The following is a 23335-nucleotide window of genomic DNA, read 5'->3' as shown; positions in this document are numbered from 1 at the left end:
AAAAGGACGTCCCTTTAGAACAGAGATGTGGTGGATTTTTTTTTAGCCAGAGGATGATGAATCTGTGGAATTCATTGCCATGGACAGCTATAGAGGCCAGACCATTGGGTTTATTTAAAGTGGAGGTTGATAGGTTCATAACTATAAGGATGCCAAAGGTTATATGGAGAAGGCAGTAGAATGCGGTTAAGAGAATAATAAATCAGCCATAATGGAACAGCAGAGCAGATTCAATGGGCCAAAAGGCCTAATTCTATCACTATATCTTATAATCTTTTTGAATGATAGTTAACTGAAACTGTAAACATATAACTTAAATATATGTTTAATTTAGACAGATTGTTAATATCCAAGTTAAGTTGAGATAGTACACAAGGAATAAAAAATGACTGAATGTAGAATACAGTGAAGTGCATTAAAGTACCTGTGTTTTACTTGAAGATGATGCACGGTGTGGATTATATCAGTGGTGCTACAAAATGAACAGAATACTCACTGCAGTTTGGGGAGCAGTGTTTCAGCTGCTGGATAGAGTTGGTTGGGAAGGACCCTGACTAGGGCTTTCCCTGAAGCAAAGATAAGGAAGATCCACAATAGATACATCAATTAAAACTTAAAGATAGTGGTTGACCCTTTGAAGTTGTTGCCTTGACCATCTAAGTGGGAGAAAGAATAGGATTTTTGCAGGTCGTAAATTGTCTTTTGTTAAGTTGTGCAAAATAGCTATAAAGTTGATCATGGCATCACACTGCAGCAAATTAAAGTAAAAAAAAAGAAAATTAGTTTGTGAAAAGCAGAAACCTGTGTGGAGTCATAGAATCATAGAACAATATAGCGCAGAAACAAGCCCTTCTCTTCATCTAGCCCATGCCAAACTATTATTCTGCCTAGTCCTATCGACCTGCACCCTCCATACCCCTCCCATCCACGTATGTATTCAAATTTATCTTAAGTGTTGGAATCAAACCCACACCCACCACTTCTGCTGACAGCTCATTAGCTAATTTCATCGTGGGCTGGCTAAGTTGACAGCGTGTACTTAAGGTTGTGTTGGTTGTTAAGGCGAACAACACATTTCATTGTATGTTTCAGTGTACTATTCGTGTGGTAACCAAATGAATCTGGATCATTCCATTAATATGTCTCCTTTCTTCAAGGTGGTCATGATCCCCATCCCCATTTCTGCGATCCCCATCTACCTGGATATGGAAATTTATCACAGAATTTCCTCTCTGAGGTTTGAAATTAGGCAAGCATACTGTCTGCTCCCAAGCCATGTTGACCTATGGCTTTTTTTGATTCTTTACTGCTCTGGTGATGGCCAGGCTGGACCAGCTGGTTTTCTGTGGGATAGAGACAAGAATAGACAATGCAGACAATTAGACACAAATAGACAATTCTTTAAAGGATTTTTGCCGATGTGCACTGACTGCCTCTTTGACTGTATCGAAGGTTCAGATGACTGGACCAAATCAAAGCATGCTTTTCTGTTTCGAGATTTGGTTAGTCAATGTTGACATCTGGTTCTGTCATCCAAAGCTGTGGCTATTTCAAAGTATGTATACGTTGAAATTTCTATGCGAAGCCTCCCCATTCTTATCCTCAGAACAGAGAAAATACAGCACAGGGAAAGGCCCACAGGCCCGTTGTGACAAACCAATTAAATTAGTGATCAAATGGCCGTTTAAACTAATCTCTTCTGTTTATCAATTGTCCATATCTGTAGGCACACACTCAACGATTCAGGAACATCTTCTCCTCTGCCATCCAATTTCTGAATGGACATTGAATCCATGAACGCTACCTCACTACTTTGTTTTCTCTTTTTCACTACTGATATAAGTTTTTTTAAAATATAAGCTTACTGTAATTAACAGTTTTTATTATTATGCATTGCAATGTAATGCTGCTGCAGAACAACAAATGTCCCAACAGTGATATTAAAGCTGATCCTGATTCCTTCCATTTTCCTCACATTCATGTGCCTATCTAAACGTCACTTAAAAGTCCCTATTATATTTGCACCACACCCCAGGAAGCACATTCCAGGCACCCACCACTCTGAGTAAAAAAAAACTTACATCTCCTTTGAAATTACCCCCTCTCCCCTTAAATGCATGCCCTCTGGTAATAGACATTTTAATGGGAAAAAGATATTGTCTATCTACTCTTATCTATGCCATTCTTCTGTCCTTTACCGAGGACATTGGCAATGAATCCTCGGTGTTCTAGCTCCACACTCTAGAATTCCCTCCTTAAACTTACTGAATCTGTGCCTTCATCTTCGTCCTTAAGACCTCAAATACGTCTCTTCATCCATACGTGCTCACAGCAATTATTCATTGTAATAATGAACAATTGGGCACCATTTTGCCGTAGCGGTTAGCACAATGCTGTTACATCTCAGGGCATTCCGGAGTTCAGAGTTCAATTCCAGCGCCATTCTGTAAGGAGTCTCTGTATTCCTTCCCCAGGGAATGCGTGCATTTTCTCCAGGCGCTCCAGTTTCCTCCCATAGTCCAAAGGCATACCAGGAAGATTAACTGGTCATTGTAAATTGTCCTGTGATTAGGTCAGGGTTAATTGCATGTGTCGGGGGTGCTTTGGCAGTGTGGCTCGAAGGGCTTACTCTACACAATATCACTAAATAAATTATGAACAGAAATGACTATTTTGATAAATATCCCCTCATTAAATCCAGGAAAGCTCAAGTTAATTATTATATTTCTTTAAAGAAATGTTGACATCAATCAGTGCGAACATATATCTGGAAATTTCTGGCCTCTAGTTTTAGCTGCTTTTAAGGATAAACTCACTAAATCATCAGGAAGCTTCCTGTGTTGTCTAACATGAACAGAGTTAGTTTCTTATTTTAAAAAGGGACTGGTCACAACCAGACTTTCTGATTTGCGTAGAATGTACTAAACACACCAGTAGCAAAATAATCAATTTTAAATTAAAGACTCTGTTTTATAACTGATTACATGTTTTCCAGAATCCCCTCAAAACAGCATTCTGGAAAAAGTCCAAATAAATATGAGCTTAAGCATTCAATACCATACTGTTTTCTTTCTATAACTCATAGACATTTTAGTGAATAAATCTACCTGTCTGGCAACCACTTGTTTATCTTTTCCATACTAGCATGGGTCCTGAAATCTACTTTGCAAATTTCACCCACTGGTACTAGATCTGTGGGATCTGGCAGAGGTACGAGGAAAGTATACTTAAAGAATCCGCGCTACAGAGCTGCTGTAGTGCTGTGTAAGTATCCAAGAGATGACGGCTGTGTGGCAAGGGACAGCTCGAATGCTGTTTATAATTACTATTGTTGGCAGAATTTCAGTTGGTGAAGAAATATACATGAACTGGTTGAGTGGTGTCACCAACAACCTTGCACTCAACATCAGTAAGCTTAAGGAGTTGCTGTGGACTTCAGGAAGGGGAAGTAGAGGGAACACACACCAGTCCTCAATGGGGATCAGCAGTGGAAACATAGAAACATAGAAAACCTACAACACAGTACAGACCATTCAGCCCACAATGCTGGCCAAAGATGCACTTACTTTAGAAATTATCTGAGTAATCATAGCCCTTTATTTTTCTAAGCTCCATGTACCTATCCGGGAGTCTCTTGAAAGATCCTATCATATCTGCCTCCACCACTGTCACTGGCAGCCCATTCCATGCACTCACCACTGTCTGCGTTTAAAAATTAACCCTGAAACCTCCTCTGTACCTACTTCCAAGCACCTTTAAAATATCCCCTCTTGTGCTAGCCATTTCAGCCCCAGGAAAAGGCCTCTGACTATCCACACGATCCATGCCTCTCATTATCTTGTACACCTCAATCAGGTCACCTCTCATCCTCCGTCGCTCCAAGGAGAAAAGGCCAAGTTCACTCAACCTATTCTCATAAGGCATGCTCCCGATTCCAGACAACATCCTTGTAAATCTCCTCTGCACCCTTTCTACAGTTTCCACATCCTTCCTGTAGTGAGGTGACCAGAACTGAGCACAGTACTCCATGTGGGGTCTGATCAGGGTCCTATATAGCTGCAACATTACCTGTTGGCTCCTAAACTCAATCCCACATTTGATGAAGGCCAATACACCGTATGCCTTCTTAACCAAAGTGTCAATCTGCGCAGCAGCTTTGAGCGTCCTATGGACTCGGACCCCAATATCCCTCTGATCCTCCACACTGCCAAAAGTCTTACAATTAATACTATATTCTGTCATCATATTTGACCTACCAAAATGAACCATTTTACAGTTATTTGGGTTGAACTCCATCTGCCACTTCTCAGCTCAGTTTTGCATCCTATCAATGTCCCAGTGTAACCTCTGACAGCACTCCACACTATCCACAACACCCCCAACCTTTGCATCATTGGCAAATTTACTAACCCATCCCTCCACTTCCTCATCCAGGTCATTTATAAAAATCATGAAGAGAAGGGGTCCCAGAACAGATCCCCGAGGCGCACCAGTGGTCACTGATTTCCATGCAGAATATGACTCGTCTACAACCAGTCTTTGCCTTGCATGGGCAAGCCAGTTCTGGATCCACAAAGCAGGGTCCCCTTGAACCCCATGCCTCTTTACTTTCTGAATAAGCCTTGCATGGGGTACCTTATCAAATGCCTTGCTGAAATCCATATACACACATCTACTGCCCTACCTTCATCAATGTGTTTAGTCACATCCTCAAAAAAGTCAATCAGGCTCGTAAGGCACAACCTGCCCTTCACAAAGCCATGCTGACTATTCTTAATCATATTATGTCTCTCCAAATGTTCATAAATCCTGCCTCTCAGGATATTTTCCATCAACATAACAACCACTGAAGTAAGACTCATTGGTCTATAATTTCCTGGGCTATCTCTACTCCCTTACTTGAATAAGGAAACAATATACTCAACCCTTCAATCCTCCGGAACCTCCCCCATCCCCATTGATGATGCAAAGATCATTGCCAGAGGCTCAACAATCTCCTCCCTCACAATAAGTCACTTTTATTGCCATTTCGACCATAACTGCTGGTGTACATCTCGTCCAGTCCAGTCCCAGAGACTTATCCAACTTGATGCTTTCCAAAAGCTCCAGCATGTCCTCTTTCTTAATGTCTATATGTTCAAGATTTTCAATCCATTGTGAGTCATCCCTACAATCGCCAAGATCCTTTTCCATAGTGAATATTGAAGCAAAGTATTCATTAAGTACCACAGCTATCTCTTCCGATTCCATACACACTTCAACACTATCACATTTGATTGTTCCCTGACATCTTATCCTCTTGCTCTTCACATACTTGTAGAGTGACTTGGGGTTTTCTTTTATCCTGCTTGCTAAGGCCCCTTCTGACTCTCCTAATTTCATTCTTAAGCTCCTTCCTGCTTGCCTTATAAGCTTCTAGATCTCTATCATTACCTAGTTTTTTGAACCTTTCGTAAGCTTTTCTTTTCTCTTGACTAGATTTTCAACAGCCTTTGTACACCGCGGTTCCTGTACCATCCTTTCCCTGTAACATTGGAACGTACCTATGCTGAATGCCATGTATATATCCCCTGAACATTTGCCACATTTCTGCCGTACATTTCCCTGAGAACATCTGTTTCCAATTTATGCTTCCAAGTTCCTGCATGATAGCCTCATATTTCCCCTTCCTCCAATTAAACGCTTTCCTGACTTGTCTGTTCCTATCCCTCTCCAATGCTATGGTAAAGGAGGTAGAATTCTGATCACAATCTCCAAAGTGCTTTCCCACTGGAAGACCTGACACCTTACCAGGTTCCTTTCCCAATGCCAGATCAAGTACAGCCTCTCCTCTTGTAGGTGTATCTAAATATTGTGTCAGGAAACCTTCCTGACAACCTAACAAACTCTACCCCATCTAAACCCCTCATTCTAGGGAGATGCCAATCAATATTTGGGAAATTAAAATCTCCTACCACAACAACCCTGTTATTATTGCACCTTTCCAGAATCTGGCTCCCTGTCTGCTCCTTGGTGTCCCTGTTACTATTGGGTGGTCTATAAAAAAACACCCAGTAGAGTTATTGACCCCTTCCTGTTTATAATTTCTACCCAAAGAGACTCAGTAGACAATCCCTCCATGACTTCCTCCTTTTCTGCAGCCGTGACGCAATCTCTGATCAGCAGTGCCACACCCCCACCTCTTTTATAGACAATAGACAATAGGTGCAGAAGTAGACCATTCGGCCCTTCAAGCCTGCACCGCCATTCTGAGATCATGGCTGATCATCTACTATCAATACCCGGTTCCTGCCTTGTCCCCATATCCCTTGATTCCCCTATCCATAAGATATCTATCTAGCTCCTTCTTAAAAGCATCCAGAGAATTGGCCTCCACTGCCTTCCGAGGCAGTGCATTCCAGACCCCCACAACTCTCTGGGAGAAGAAGTTTTTCCTTAACTCTGTCCTAAATGACCTACCCCTTATTCTCAAACCATGCCCTCTGGTACTGGACTGTCCCAGCATCTGGAACATATTTCCTGCCTCTATCTTGTCCAATCCCTTAATAATCTTATATGTTGCAATCAGATCCCCTCTCAATCTCCTTAATTCCAGCGTGTACAAGCCCAGTCTCTCTAACCTCTCTGTGTAAGACAGTCCTGGCATCCCAGGAATTAACCTTGTGAATCTATGCTGCACTTCCTCTACAGCCAGGATGTCCTTCCTTAACCCTGGAGACCAAAACTGTATACAATACTCCAGGTGTGGTCTCACCAGGGCTCTGTACAAATGCAGGAGGATTTCCTTGCTCTTGTACTCAATTCCCTTTGTAATAAAGGCCAACATTCCATTAGCCTTCTTCATTGCCTTCTGCACTTGCTCATTCACTTTCAGTGATTGATGAACAAGGACTCCTAGATCTCTTTGTATTTCTCCCTTACCTAGCTTTACACCGTTCAGATAATAATCTGCCTTCCTGTTCTTACTCCCAAAGTGGATAACCTCACACTTATTCACATGAAACGTCATCTGCCAAGTATCTGCCCACTCACCCAGCCTATCCAAGTCACCCTGAATTCTCCTAACATCCTCATCACATGTCACAATGCCACCCAGCTTAGTATCACCAGCAAACTTGCTGATGTTATTCTCAATGCCTTCATCTAAATCATTGACGTAAATTGTAAACAGCTGTGGTCCCAATACCGAGCCCTGTGGCACCCCACTAGTCACCACCTGCCATTCCGAGAAACACCCATTCACCGCTACCCTTTGCTTTCTATCTGCCAACCAGTTTTCTATCCATGTCAATGTCTTCCCCCCAATGCCATGAGCTTTGATTTTACCCACCAATCTCCTATGTGGGACCTTATCAAATGCCTTCTGAAAATGCCTTCTTTTGCCTGCCTCCCTGTCCTTTCTGAAACATCTAAAGCCTGGCACTTGAAGTAGCCATTCCTGCCCCTGCACCATCCAAGTCTGTGTAATGGCCACAACATCATAGCTCCAAGTGCTGATCCACGCTCTAAGCTCGTCCACTTTTCTCATGATCTTTCTTGCATTAAAGTAGACGCATCTCAGACCATCAGTGTGAGCGTATCCCTCTCTATCACCTGCCTATTCTCCCTCTCGCACTGTCTCCAGGCTTTCTCTATATGTGAGCCAACCGCCCCTTCTCCCATCTCTTCAAGTTGGTTCCCATCCCCCAGCAATTCTAGTTTAAACTTTCCCCAATAGCCTTAACAAACCTCCCTGCCAGGATATTGGTCCCCTTTGAATTCAAGGGCAATCCGTCCTTTTTGAATCCCTGCCCCCTGCTCCAATCCCTAGCCACGTATTTATCCCTCACCTCACTCCATTCCTATACTCACTGTTGGCGTGGCAGAGGCAGTAATCCCAAGATTGCTACCTTTGAGGTCCTGCTTCTCAACTTCTTTCCTAACTCCCTGTAGTCTGTTTTCAGGACCTCCTCCCTTTTCCTGCCTATGTTGTTGGTTCCGATACATACCACAACCTCTGGGTGTTCACCTTCCCACTTTAAGAGGTCGTGGACACGATCAGAAACATCCCGGACCCTGGCACCTGCAAGACAAACTACTAGCTGCATTTCTTTCCTCTGTCCACAGAATCACCTGTCTGATCCCCTAACCGCAGAGTCCCCGATAACTGCTGCCTTCTTCCTTTCCCTACCCTTCTGAGCCACAAGGCCAGACTCTGTGCCAGAGGCACGGCCACTATTGCTTCCCCCAGGTAGGCCACCCCGCCTCCTCCCAACAGTACTCAAACAGGAGTACTTATTGTTAAGGGGGACAGCCACACGGGTACTCTCTAGCCTCTGACTCCTGCCCTTTCCTCTCCTGACTGTTACCCACTTATCTGTCTCCCAAGATCCCAGTGTGACTACTTGTTTATAGTTCCTCTCTATCACCTGCTCTGGAAAGGCTGGGCAGTTTCCAGTTCCTGGGTGTCATCATCTCTGAAGATCTATTCTGGGCCCAACATATTGATGCAATTAGAAAGAAGGCACAACTGCAGTTATATTGGAACTTTGAGGAGACTTGGAATGGCACCAAAGACACTTGCAATTTTCTACAGATGTACTGTGGAGAGCATTATAACTAATTGTATCACCATCTGGTATGGAGGGGCCAGTGGACAGGATTGGAAAAGCTGCAGAAAGCTGTAAACTCAGCCAGCTCCAGCATGGGCATTAGCCTCCCCAGCACTGCCGACACCTTCAAAAGGCAGTGCCTCAAAAAGGCAGCATCCATCATTAACGATCCCCATCACTATGCCCTCTTCTCATTGCTACTATCGAGGAGGAGGTACAGGAGCCTGAAACCACACATATTCTCTGCCTATCTCTTTTTATTTTGTCTTTTTCATATTTTCTTTGTTTTATTTCGATATCTCTGTCCAATATAAAATTAACTCACACAAACCATGAGGATTATCACCCTAAGCCAAAATACTGTCTAAATGTTCACTGAATTCAGAATTGGCATTTTTCGTTTTACAATTTGTCACTGTAATTGGCGTCTTCCCCTCCGCCATCAGATTTCTGAATGGGCAATGAATCCATGAACACTTCCTTACTTGTTTTTTACCCCTCTCTTTTTGCACTGCTTTTTAAATTTAATTTTTCATATATGTTTAAATATTTATTGTAATTTATAGTTTTTTATTATTAGGTATTCCAATGCTTTTTCAAAGCAACAAATTTCATGATGTATACCGATCATATTAACCCTGATTCTGATTCTGAATCTGAGATTATTCTGGTTCCATTCATGGTATGTGAATTAGCTCATTCGCTTGCAGTGTCCAACCAGTGAATGGTGTCTTCTGTTACTGCTAATATTATTTTGCAAAGTGGTAACCGGAGTCGGTGATCAGAGAGCTCATCTGTGAACCATGAAAACTGAAATTAATGGTGCCATTCCAGTGACAAACTATCATGAAATTTGGTGTTTTGAAAAAGCATTGGAATACCTAATAATAAAACTGTAAATTACACTTAGTATATATGAAAAACTAAATTTTAAAAGTAATGCAAAAAGAGAGGGGAAAAAAACAAGTAAGGAAGTGTTCATGGATTCATTGCCCATTCAGAAATCTGATGGTAAAGGGGAAGAAGCCAATTACAGTGACAAATTGTAAAACGAAAAATGCCAATTCTGAATTCAGTGAATATTTAGACAGGATTTTGGCTTAGAGGTGTTTGGTTATAATTCTCATGGTTTGTGTGAGTTAATTTTATATTAGGCAGAGATATTGAAATAAAATAAAGAGAATATGAAAAAGACAAACTAAAATACTGGAAGTAACTAAGGCTTTTTTCTGCCAATTGAAATTTTTTTTTTGACTGAAGTGAACAAATTTTAACTTTCTGCGTTAAAATTAGCTTGGGAACTTTGTACTGCTCAATACTTCTGAATGCAGAGCCAAACCGCCAAATGTTTTTATTGTTGAGTATCCCACCTCAGGGAACAGGCTTAAATCTGCAAAGTTTAATCATCTGCCGATATCAGAAGTTGTAGTTGCATTTCTAATAAATGACAGTGAGCATTTCAGATGACTTCACCTGCTGGTTTGGGCCTTTCCCTGTTTTTCATGCAAATGTGTAAGTGCTCTGTGTAATTTTGGTTGAATTGAAATGCTCATCTTCTCAAAGAAGTTCTTTTCCTAAAACTTTTAGCCAGCTGTTGTTTTCATTAAAAAATTGAAAGCTGACATTTTGCCACTTACAGGAACCAAACAAAAAAAACTTCCAATTTAAAGGTACCGAAAATATTTCTTTCCAATAAGCATCAAATTTCAACTTCATTTGCTATACACAGTGCATATATATGTTGGTGGAAAATACAACAAAAAACAACAGCATTCAATAATTATAAAGGATAAAAAAGGTTAAAAGTAGATATGAAATAAAATTTGCATAAATATATAAATATCACCATGTACAGTTTTTATAATGTAAACAGTATTATAAAAATATGTCATATTCATTCATTTGATTTGCACATGGTAAGTGTAATATTAACTGGAATAAGGCTGGAATAAAGAAAGATTTTCATTTGCAAAGCTTAATATTCACCTGCAGGAAAATCATGCAAGTAGTCTATTCATTGGAGCGTAGAAGGTTGAGGGGGGATTTGATCGAGGTATTTAAAATTTTGAGAGGGATAGATAGAGTTGACATGAATAGGCTGTTTCCATTGAGAGTAGGGGAGATTCAAACGAGAGGACATGATTTGAGAGTTAGGGGGCAGAAGTTTAAGGGAAACACGAGGGGGTATTTCTTTACTCAGAGAGTGATAGCTGTGTGGAATGAGCTTCCTGTAGAAGTAGTAGAGGCTAGTTCAGTTGTGTCATTTAAGGCAAAATTGGATAGGTATATGGACAGGAAAGGAGTGGAGGGTTATGGGCTGAGTGCGGGTAGGTGGGACTAGGTGAGATTAAGAGTTCGGCACGAACTAGGAGGGCCAAGATGGCCTGTTTCCATGCTGTGATTGTTATATGGTTATATGGTTTATAGAATAAGTAAAATTTTACAAAGTACAGATGATGGAAATCTGAAACAGAAACAGAAAATGCTGAAAACACTCATTAGGTCAGGCAGCATCGACAGATGAAAAACAGAAATAATGTTTCAGATTGGAGGTCCTTCAGCAAAGTAATAATTACCTGGCCATATAGGTCACCTGCATAGAAAACTACCTTTATTCCTCTTTTTAAATTGAGATACAGCGCAAAATAGTCCCTTCTGGCCCTTTGAACCGCATTGCCCAGCAATTCTGATTTAATCCTAGCCTAATCATGGGACGACTTACAATGACCAATTAACCTATCAACTGGTACGTCTTGGGACTGTGAAAGTAAACTGAAACCTGGAGGAATCCCAGCCGTCACGGGTAGAACACAAACTCCTTACAGGCAGTGATGGGAATTGAACCTGGGTCACTTACTGTAAAGCGTTGTGTAAACCACTACACTGCTGTGCTGCCCCGTGCTCCATATAGTTACATCAATCATTTCTACAGCACAGAAATACGAACTTCAGCTCATCTAGTCCTTGCCAAACTATTAACCTGCCTACTCCCATTGACCTGCACCTGAGCCATAGCCCACCATGCCCCCAGCATCCATGTGCCTATCCAAACTTCTTTTAAATGTTGAAATCGAAATAACATGCACCACTTGTACTGCCAGCTCGTTCTACAGTCTCACCACCCTCTGAGTGAAGAAATTTCCCCTCATGTTCCCCTTAAACATTTCACCTTTCACTCTTAACCCATGACCTCCAGTTGTAGTCCCACCCAACCTCAGTGGAAAAACCCTGCTTGCATTTTGCCTATCAATACCCCTCATAATTTTGTATATCTCTATCAAATCTCCCTTCATTCTCCTACGCTCTCGGGAATAAAGTCCTAACCTATTCAATCTTTCCCTTTAACTCAGGTCCTCAAGTCCTGGCAACATCCTTGTAAGTTTTCTCTGGACTCCCTCAATCTTACTGACATCTTTTCTGTAGGGAAGACACTAGAAATGGACACAATACAACAAATTTGGCCTACCAATTTATGGATCAATTTACAATCGGAAAATAAGCCTCTTGGTTTTCTGGTCTCCTTTTTAAATCTACGAGTTATAAACATCTTTCTTACTCATCATTGATCTGGTCTTATTCTCATGAGATGTCAAAGTGATATCTGATGTTCAATCCACAGGTCGTTTACTTTGGTGACAGTATGCGCTCAGATATTTTTCCAGCCCACAGCTACAACAACTGTGAAACAGTTCTGGTCCTGGAGGAGCTGGAAGTTGAAGCCAGTCAACAAGTTACAGTGGAAAGGCAAGACTCTCAGCCACAGGAGAAGAAAGGAAAATATGAAGTAAGTATCCAAAACAATATAATTATAATTGGTTTGGACAAACAAAGCAGGAAGAGCTGTAGTTTACATGTGAAGATTATGTTTTGGATTTTCCAGTCTGCATACTCCCAATGAGTTCAAAGGGATATATGCCAAAAGAATTAAGCTGTGCTCCCTTGCTGATGTGTGACATCTAAAACAAGCCATGTCAACAAACTGCTTTAGCAGATAATCAAATTGAAACTTCTCAGAGAAGGCAAATCGAGAAGTAAAAGTCAATTTCGTTGAACATTTTTACAATTTTACAGGAAATATAATAAAGATTGGAGCGTATATATGGGGTGAATGTAGAAACTAAAATAGCATTGAATCTTTAAAGAATCTACGTTCAATGGCCATTGTACTAGGTACCCCTGAACATCTACTCTTTAATGCAAATATCTAATCAGTCAATCGTGTGGCAGCTACTCAGTGCATAAAAGCATGCAGCTGCTGTCAAAATGTTCAGTGATTGTTCAGACAAAATATCAGAATGGGGAAGAAATGTGAACTAAGTGACTTTGACTGTGGATTGATTATTGTTGGTGCCAGACAGGGTGAGACCATAAGATATAGGAGCAGAAGTAGGCCATTTGGCCCATCGAGTCCACTCTGCCATTCAATCATGGGCTGATCCAATTCTTCCAGTCATCCCCACTCCCCTGCCTTCTCCCCGTACGCTTTGATGCCCTGGCTAATCAAGAATCTATCTACCTCTGCCTTAAATGCACCCAATGACTTGGCCTCCACAGCCACCTGTGGCAACAAATTCCACAGATTTACCACCCTCTGACTAAAGTAATTTCTCCGCATCGCTGTTCTAAATGGACATCCTTCAATCCTGAAGTTGTGCCCTCTTGTCCTAGACTTCCCTCCCATGGGAAATAACTTTGCCATATCTAATCTGTTCAGGCCTTTTAACATTCAGAATGTTTCTATGAGATTTCCCCTATTTCTCCTGAACTCCAGGGAATACAGCCCAAAAGCTGCCAGACATTCCTCATACGGTAACCCTTTCATTCCTGGAATCATTCTCATGCATCTTCTGTGAACCCACTCCAATGTCTGTATACAATAATGAGCCCAAAACTGCACACAATACTCCGTGTGGTCTCACATGTGCTTTATAGAGCCTCAACATCACATCCCTGCTCTTATATTCTATACCTCTAAAAATGAATGCCAACATTGCATTCGCCTTCTACGCCACCGATTCAACCTGGAGATGAGCCTTTAGGGTATCCTGCACAAGGACTCCCAAGTCCCTTTGCACCTCAGCATTTTGAATTCTCTCCCCATCCAAATAATAGTCTGCCCATTTATTTCTTCCACCCAAAGTGCATGACAATACGCATTCCAACATTGTATTTCATTTGCCACTTCTTTGCCCATTCTAAGTACCTCTGCAGGCTCTCTGTTTCCTCAACACTAACCCCTCCCCAATCTATGTATCATCAGGAAATTTAGCCACAAATCCATTAATCGCCATAGTCCAAGACATTGACATGCATTGGAAAAAGCTGCGGTCCCAACACCACCCCCTGTGGAACTCCACTGGTAACCAGCAGCCAGCCAGAATAGGATCCCTTTATTCCCACTCTCTGTTTTCTGCCAAACAGCCAAGGCTCCACCCATGGAAGTAACTTCCCTGTAATTCCAGGGGCTCTTATCTTGCTAAACAGCCTTGTGTGCGGCGCCTTGTCAAAGGCCTTCTGAAGATCCAAGTACACCACATCCACTGCATCTCCTTTGACTATCCTGCTTGTAATTTCCTCAAAGAATTGCAGTAGGTTAATCAGGCAGGATTTTACTTTCAGGAAACCACACTGGCTTTGGCCTATCTTATCACGTGCTTCCAGGTATTCTGAAATCTCATCCCTAACAATCGATTCCAACAACTTCCCAACCACTGATGTCAGGTTAACAGGTCTACATTTTCCTTTCTGCTGCCTCCCACCCTACTTCAATAGCGGAGTAACATTTGCAATTTTCCAGTCATCCAGTACAATGCCAGAATCTATTGATTCCTGAAAGATCATTGTTAATGCCGCCACAATTTCTCCAGCTACTTCCTTCATTACCCAAGGATTCATTCCATCAGGTCCAGGAGATTTATCCATCCACATTAAGCTTCCTGAGCACCTTCTCAGTCGTAATTTTCACTACATGTACTTCACTTCCTTGCCACTCTTGCATGTCTGGTATACTGCAGATGTCTTTCACTGTGAAGACTGATGCAAAATACACATTCAGTTCCTCTGCCATTTCTGTATCTTTCATTACAATATTCCAGCATCATTTTCTATTGGTCCTATATCTACCCTCAACTCTCTTTTTATATATTCAAAAAAGCTTTTCGTATCTTCTTTGATATTAGTCAACAGCTTCCTTTCATAATTCATGTTTTCCTTCCTAATGACCTTCTTAGTTTTCTTCTGAAGGTGCTTAAAGCTTCCCAAACCTCTATCTTCCTACTAGCTTTGGCTTCCTTGTATGCCCTCTCTTTTGCTTGTACTTTGGCTCTGACTTCACTTGTCAGCTATGGTAATGTCCTTCTTCCATTCGAAAATTTCTTCCTTTTTTGGAATATATCTGTCTTCCCTCATTTTTCACAGAAACTCCAGCCATTGCTACTCTGCTGTCCTTCCTGCTAGTATCCCTTTCCAGTCAACCTTGGCCACTTCCCCTTTCATGCCATTGTAATTTCCTTTATTCCACTGAAATAATGACACATTTGAATTTAGTTTCTCCTCCTCAAATTTCAAAGTGAACTCGATCGTATTGTGATCACTGTTCCCTAAGGGTTCCTTAACCTTAAGCTCTCTTATCACCTCCAGATCATTGCACAGCACCCAATCCAGCACAGCTGATCTCCTAGTGGGCTCAACAACAAGCTGTTCTAAAAAGTCATCCCTTAGACATTCTACATATTCTCTCTCTTGAGGTCCAGTACTGACCTGGTTTTCAAAATCCACCTTGATGTTAAAATCCCCAACGATTATCATGACATTGCCCTTCTGACACGCCTTTTCTATCTCCTGCTGTAATTTGTAATCCACATCCCAGCTGCTGTTCAGAGGCCTGTATACAACTGTCATTAGGGTCCTTTTACCCTCGCCATTTCTTAACTCGACCCATAGAGACTCTACACCTTCCAAACCTATGTCATCCCTTTCTAATGATTTAATATTATTACTTATACACAGAGCCACACCACCCCCTCTGCCTACTAACCTATCATTCTGATACACCGTATATCCTTGGACGTTCAGCTCCCAATGGCAGCCATCCTTTAGCCAAGTTTCAGAGATGGCCACAATGTCATACTTGCCAATCTATAGCTCAATTTCAAGATCCTCCATTGTACTTCTTCTGCTGCATGCATTCAAATACAACACTTTCTGTCCAGTATTTGTTGCTTTCTGTTTTAACTGCACCACACCTCTATCGTCCTGTAATTCAATCCACTGGCTGTGATTATGCGTCATCTCCTGCCTGTCCTTTCTATCATCTCTGTTGCATGCTATCTTTGACTTATTTCTGTTTTCCCCTTCACTCCGGTTCTCATCCCCCTGCAAAATTAACCCTCCGTAACAGCCCTATTAAACGTGCTTGCTAGGATATTGGACTCCTTTGGGTTCAGGAGTAACCCATCCTTTTTGTACAGGTCATAACACATTCATAGAAGTTTTTTTTAATCTCGAGTAACACACACAATACTCAGCAGGTCAGGCAACATTTATAGAAATGAATACACACTCGACATTCTGGGCCTACACTCTTCATCAGCCTAAACGGTCGACTGGTTATTCCTTTCCATAGGCACTGCCTGAACTGCTGAGTTCCTCCAGCATCTTGTGTGTGTGTGTGTTTGTTATTTAAATTTCCAGCATCTGCAGAGGCTCTTGTGTTTAAAAAATGTTGTTTGCTATGATATTTTTGAGTATAAATATCTGGTTCTGAGGAAGCACAGTATTTTGGGACCTTTTTTCCCTGATCTTGCTGTTTATGTAAACATTAGCAACCCCATATTAACAAGTGAAGTGTAAGAATGAGTACTTTCTAACATTTCTTCCCATACTAATATCAGGTAAAGTGGAATTGCTGGCCATTCATTTAATTGAAGTCTGTCATGCCTTCCTCTACATTACATTTAACTACACAAAAACACCAAGTATTCTTCAAACCGTGACTTTGAAAAAGATGTGCATGTTCCTTTAAAAGCAGCATGGTTGCACAGCGGTTAGCGCATTCACTTTAGTGTCTGCGATCGCCAATCAAGGTTCAACTCTGCCGCTGTCTGTAAGAAGTTTGTACGTTCTCCCTGTGCCACGTGGATTTCCTTTGGGTGCTCCGGTTTCCTCCCGTTTCCCAAAGAAGTCAAGTCAAATTTATTGTCATTTAACTCTGTACATGTAGGCTGTCATACGAGACAATGTTTCTCCAGACCAGGATGCAAAGCACAGTTGTACATATAACACAATAACCTGTGAAAGAAAGGATAAAATCTACAGATGAATTATGCATAAACAAACAAAGTGAAGTGCATAAATTAAATACTGTAAAGTACAGAACAGGTTAACCAGTGACACTTTGAATGTGATGCGGCCGGGAGTTCAGAAACCTAATGGCCTGAGAGAAGAGACTGTTTACCATCCCTACTTTTCTTGTTTTCATGCATTGGAGTCTCCTTCCTGATGGTAGAAAGTCAAAGAGGATGCTGGTTAGGTCTAATGAACTCTTGGCATGCTACACTGGCGCCAGAGCATGACAACACTTGTGGGCTGCCCCCAGCACAATCCTCGGAAAGTGTTGGTTGTTAACACGTGACTATATATTTCACTGTATGTTTCAACGTACGTGTGACAAATAAAGCTAGTCTAATATATAATCCATATGGCACGATCAAAACCCATGGCCTGACAGAGAAATGTAATTTATTTAAACTGCCTTCATTCTAATAAGGTGCAATTGATTATTCCCAGCTGTGGGAAGTTTACATTCTCAGATAATGACACAAACATAATGGCAGCAGAATAGCTGCTACATGAAATAATTGAGCTAGTACAATGATAAAACAACTTCAGAAAGCACGTTACAGAAAGAAACTGTTTTCGACCCAATAGTCTAATCCTTTCAGAGACCTTCTGCAATTTTCCCTTGTTTCTAGCTTGTTAGATAAGCATTATATACCTTCCTATTTTCCTATGCTTCAGAGTGATGGGGAACTTAGAAATATTAATCAGGTGCCAATACATTTTTGTATGATTGTATTGAACTCCATAGGGAGTGTGTAAGTGGTTTCGCTTAATTCAGTCCTTGAGGTTTCTTTACTGCAATACTTCATCACTTTTATAACTTCCAGGACTAAAAACCAGGAAGTGGACTTTATTTTTACTTTTGCAGTGAACATATTATTTAACTGCCATATAAAATATTTCTTGAGTCTATCGCTTAGAATGTCTTTTTACCATATCTGAGTATAGTTCCAAATTACGTAACTCCAAAGAAATGATTATGTCAAATGTCAAACTTAAAGTAAATTTCTTATCGAAGTATGTACCATATATGGGAGGGGGAGGGGGTTTGTGTGTGTGTGTGTGTGTGTGTGTGTGTGTGTGATGAGGTGTAGGCCCCTCCTTCCCTCCATTAGCCTGCAAGTCATCCTTGGGCAAGGAGTAGTACGTGCTTAGCAACCCCACCCACCTCCGCCTGATCAATGTCACATGAAGTCATGGGAGCAGGTGGCGGTCATCATGTGAGCAGCTGGTGTATATCCCAAGTCCTGGTTATGTGGCCACTGATGCCAGGCAGACAATCTCTGAAGAGTATTGATAATGGCTACGGTCACCCGTCTTGTAAAGACACTGCCCAGAAGAAGGCAATGGCAAATCACTTCTGCAGAAAAATTTGCCAAGAACCATGATCATCCACGTCATACGACACAGCACATAATGATGATGGCAAACAGTCTGCTCATAAATACAATTTTTAAAGTAATCCAATATTTCAGCGAGGGAGAAAGGTCAAAATGTAGTAGCCATCCTTCAAAGATCAAAGTAAATTTATTACCGAAGTATGTGTATGTCACCATATACTGCACTGAGATTTATTTTCATGCAGGCGTTCACAGTAGAAAGAGGAAATACAATAGAATCAAGAAAAATGACACACAAAGCCCGACAAACAACCAACATGCGAAAGATAAGCTATGTAAATACAAATAAAATAATAATAGTAACACACGCAAAATGCTGAAGGAACTCAGCAGGTCAGGCAGCAGCTATGGAAATGAGTAAACAGTCAATGTTTTGGGCCGAGACCCTTCATAATGAAAGATCTCAGCCCAAACCGTTTTCTCCTGAGTTCTTCGAGCATTTTGTGGGTATTGCTTGGATTTCCAGCATCTGCAGATTTTCTTGTATTTGGAATTAATAATAGTAATCACAATCAGGTTTAATATAATTAACATATGTTACTAAGAAAATGAATCTCAGGGTAGTATAGTGCATATAAAAAGTGTTCAGCCCTCTTGGAAGTTTTCATGTTTTTAATTCGACTTTTTTTGACACTGATAAACAGAAAAAGACTCTTTTCTCTCAAAGTAGAAACAGATCTCTACAAAGTGATCTCAATTAATTACAGATATAAAACACAAAATAATTGATTGCATTAAGTATTCACCCCTTTCAAGTCAGTACTTAGTAGATCCACCTTTGGCAGCAATTACAGCGAGTCTGTGTGGGTAGGTCTCTATCAAGTTTGCAAATCTGGTCACTGCAATTTTTCCCCATTCTTATTTGCGAAACTGCTCAAGCTCTGTCAGATTGCGTAGGGATCATGAGCGAATAGCCCTTTTCAAGTCCAGCCATAAATGTTCAATAGGATTGAGATCTGGACTCTGACTTGGCCATTCTAGGACATTAACTTTATTGTTTTTAAACCATTCCTGTGTGGCTTTGGCTTTATACTTAGGGTCATTGTCTTGCTGGAAAACAAATCTTCTCCCAAACCACAGTTCTGTTGCAGACTGCATCTGGTTTTCCTCCTGGATTTCTCTTTATTTTGCTGCATTCATTTTACCCCCTACCATGATGCAGCTGCCACCATGCTTAATGGATGGTGTGCTTTTGATTATGTGCAGTGTTTAATCTGATGGTCAATAAGCTCAATTTTGGTTTCATCAGGCCATAGAACCTTCTTCCAGCTGACATCAGAGTCTCCCACGTGCCTTCTGGCAAACTCTAGCTGAGATTTCTTATGAGATTTTTTCAACAGTGGCTTTCTCTTTGTCACTCTCCCATAAAGTTGTAATTGGTGAAGCACCCAGGCAACAGTTATATGCGCAGTCTCTCCCATCTCAGCCACTGAAGCTTGGAACTCCTCCAGAGTTGTCATAGGTCTCCTGGTGGCCTCCCTCACTAGTCCCCTTCTTGCATGGTCTTTCTGTTTTGGGAGATAACCTGCCTTAGGCAGTTTTACATCTGTGCCATATTCTTCCCATTTCTTAATGATTGACTTAACTGTACTGCAAGGGATATTCAGCAACTTGGAAATTTTCTTGCATCCTTTTCCTGACTTGTGCTTTTCAATAACCTTTTTGCAGAGTTGCTTGGAGTGTTCTTTTGTCTTCATGATGTAGTTTTTGCCAGGAAACTGATCCACCAGCAGTTGGACCTTCCAGATACAGGTGTATTTTCACTAATCAGTTGAAACACCTTGAATGCACACAAGTCTCCAAAGACAGATATCCATTAAACTAATTAGGTGACTTCCAAAACCAATTGGCTGTACCAGTGATGACTTTGTATATTGTACTAGAGGGGGTGAATACTTATGTAAACAATTAGAACATAGAATATAGAAAATCTACAGCACGTTACAGGCCCTTCGGCCCACAATGTTGTGCCGACCATGTAACCTACTCTAGAAACTGCCTAGAATTTCTCTACCGCATGGCCCTCTATTTTTCTAATCTTCATTTCCGTAAGAGTCTCTTAAAAGACCCTATTGTATCCGCCTCTACCACCATTGCAGGCAGTGCATTCCACACACACACCACTCTCTGTGTGAAAAACTTACCTCTGACATTTCCGTTGTACCTATTTCCAAGCACCTTAAAACTATTTCCCCTCACATTAGCCATTTCAACCCTGGGAAAAAGGCTCTGGCACAGAGTCTGGCCCTGTGGCTCAGAAGGGTAGGGAAAGGAAGAGGATAGCAGCAGTGATAGGGGACTCTATATTGGGGGGTCAGACAGACAATTCTGTGGACGCAGGAAAGAAAGGCGGATGGTAGTTTGCTTCCCAAATGCCTGGGTCCAGGATGTTTCTGATCGCGTCCATGATATCCTGAAGTGGGAAGGAGAACAAGCAGAGGTCGTGGTGCATGTTGGTACCAACGACATAGGTAGGAAAAGGGAGGAGGTCCTGAAAACAGACTACAGGGAGTTATGAAGAAGTTTAGAAGTAGGACCTCAAAGGTGGTAATCTGGGGATTACTGCCTGTGCCACGTGACAATGAGAATAGGAATAGAATGAGGTGGAGGATAAGTGTGTGGCTGAGGGATTGGAGCGGGGGGCAGGGATTCAGATTTCTGGATCATTGGGACCTCTTCTGGGGCAGGTGTGACCTGTACAAAAAGGATGGGTTGCACTTGAATCTGAGGGGGACCAATATCCTGTTGGTGAGGTTTGCAAAGGTTGTTGGGGAGAGTTTAAACTAGAATTGCTGTGGGGTGGGAACTAAACTGAAGTGACAGAGGAAAGGGAGGTTGGCTCACAAATAGAGAAAGTTTGGAGACGGTGCAAAAGGGAGGATAGGCAGGTGATCGAGAAGGGATGCACTCAGACCAATGGTTTGAGATGTATCTATTTTAATGCAAGGAGTATCATGAATAAAGCAGATAAGCTTGGAGCTATGATGTTGTGGCCATTTCTTGGATGGCTCAGGGGCAGTAATGGTTTCTTCAAGTGCCAGGCTTTAGATGTTTCAGAAAGGACAGGGAGGGAGGCAAAAGTGGTGGGAGCATCAGAGATCTGGTGGTCTGATCAGAGATTGTGTCAAGGCTGCAGAAAAGGAGGAAGTCATGGAGGGGTTTCTACGGAGTCTCAGTGAGTGGAAGTTAGGAGTAGGAATAACTCTACTGGGTGTTTTTTTATAGACCACCCAATAGTAACAAGGGCACTGAGGAGCAGATAGGGAGACAGATTCTGGAAAGGCGTAATAATAACAGGGTTGTTGTGGTGGGAGATTTTAATTTCCCAAATATTGATTGGCATCTCCCTAGAGTGAGGGGTTTAGATGGGGTGGAGTTTGTTAGGTGTGTTCAGGAAGGTTTCTTAACACAATGTGTAGATAAGCCCACAAGAGGAGAGGCTGTATTTGATCCAGTATTGGGTAATGAACGGGGTCAGGTGTCAGGTCTCTCAGTGGGAGATTATTTTGGAGATAGTGATTACAATTCTATCTTCTTTACCTTAGTTTTGGAGAGGGTTAGGAACAGACAAGTTCGGGAAACATTTAATTGGAGTAAGGGGAAATATGAGACTATCAGGCAGGAACTTGGAAGCAAAAATTGGAAACAGATGTTCTCAGGGAAACATATGGAAGTAACATGACAAATGTTCAGGGAATATTTATGTGGGGTTCTGTGTAGATACGTTCCAATGAGACGGGGAAAAGATGGTAGGGTACAGGAACCGTGGTGTAAAAAGACTGTTTAAAATTTAGTCAAAAATCTAGGTATTGATAGATACCTAGAAGATTACAAGGCGAGCAGGAATGAGCTCAAGAATAAAATTAGGAGAGCCAGAAGGGGCCATGAGAAGGCCTTGGCGGACAGGATTAAGGAAAATCCCAAGCCATTCTACAAGTATGTGAAGAGAAAATAGGACCAATCAAATGTGACAGTGGAGAAGAATGTATGGAACCGGAGGAGATAGCAGAGGTACTTAATGAATACTTTGCTTCAGTATTCACTATGGAAAGGATCTTGGCGATTGTAGGGATGACTAGCAGCAGACTGAAAAGCTTGAGTATGTAGATATTAAGGAAGAGGATGTGCTGGAGCTTTTGGAAAGCATCAAGTTGGATAAGTCACCAGGGACCAGACGGGATGTTCCCCAGGCTACTGTGTGAAGTGAGGGAGGAGATTGCTGAGCCTCTGGCAATGATCTTTGCATCATCAATGAGGACAGGAGAGGTTCCGGAAGATTGGAGGGTTGTGGATGTTGTTCCTTTATTCAAGAAAAGGAGTAGGGATAGCCCAGGAAATTATAGACCAGTGAGTCTTATTTCAGTGGTTGGTAAGTTGATGGAGAAGATCCTGAGAGGTAGGATTTATGAACTTTTGGAGAGGCATAATATGATTAGGAATAGTCAGCCAGCATGGCTTTGTCAAAGGCTGGTCGTGCCTTATGAGCCTGATTGAATATTTTGAGGATGTGACTAAACACATTGATGAGGGTAGAGCCGTAGATGTAGTGTATATGGATTTCAGCAAGGTATTTGATAAGGTACCACATATAAGGCTTATTGAGAAAGTAAGGAGGCATGGGATCCAAGGGAACATTGCTTTGTGGATCCAAAACTGACTTGCCAACAGAAGGCAAAGTGTGGTTGTAGACGGGTCATGTTCTGCATGGAGGTCAGTGACCAGTGGTGTGCCTTGGGGATCTGTTCTGGGACCCCTACTCTTTGTGAATTTTATAAATGACCTGGATGAGGAAGTGGAAGGATGGGTTAGTAAATTTGCTGGTGACACAAAGGTTGGGGGTGTTGTGGATAGTGTGGAGGGCTGTCAGAGGTTATAGCGGGACATTGATCGGATGCAAAACTGGGCTGAGAAATGGCAGATGGTGTTCAACCCAGATAAGTGTGAGGTGGTTCATTTTGGTAGGTCAAATATGATGGCAGAATATAGCATTAATGGCAAGATGCT

At 41.7% G+C, this 23335-nt stretch overlaps 1 protein-coding gene across 1 annotated transcript in view; it reads left to right on the top strand.

The window, feature by feature from the left end:
* nt5dc1 (5'-nucleotidase domain containing 1) overlaps positions 1–23335 on the top strand; it is a 619201-nt gene that overhangs the window by 568320 nt on the left and 27546 nt on the right. The window contains exon 10 of the mRNA XM_059981450.1: positions 12211–12375. Within this exon, the coding sequence (XP_059837433.1) occupies positions 12211–12375 (165 nt within the window). The remainder of the gene's footprint in view (positions 1–12210; positions 12376–23335) is intronic.

This window comes from Hypanus sabinus, chromosome 10 (genome assembly GCF_030144855.1).
Source record: "Hypanus sabinus isolate sHypSab1 chromosome 10, sHypSab1.hap1, whole genome shotgun sequence".
Classification (NCBI taxonomy): Eukaryota; Metazoa; Chordata; class Chondrichthyes; order Myliobatiformes; family Dasyatidae; genus Hypanus; species Hypanus sabinus.
The sequence above is the reverse complement of the archived record's forward strand: the minus strand, read 5'-3'. Positions and strand labels throughout refer to the sequence as shown.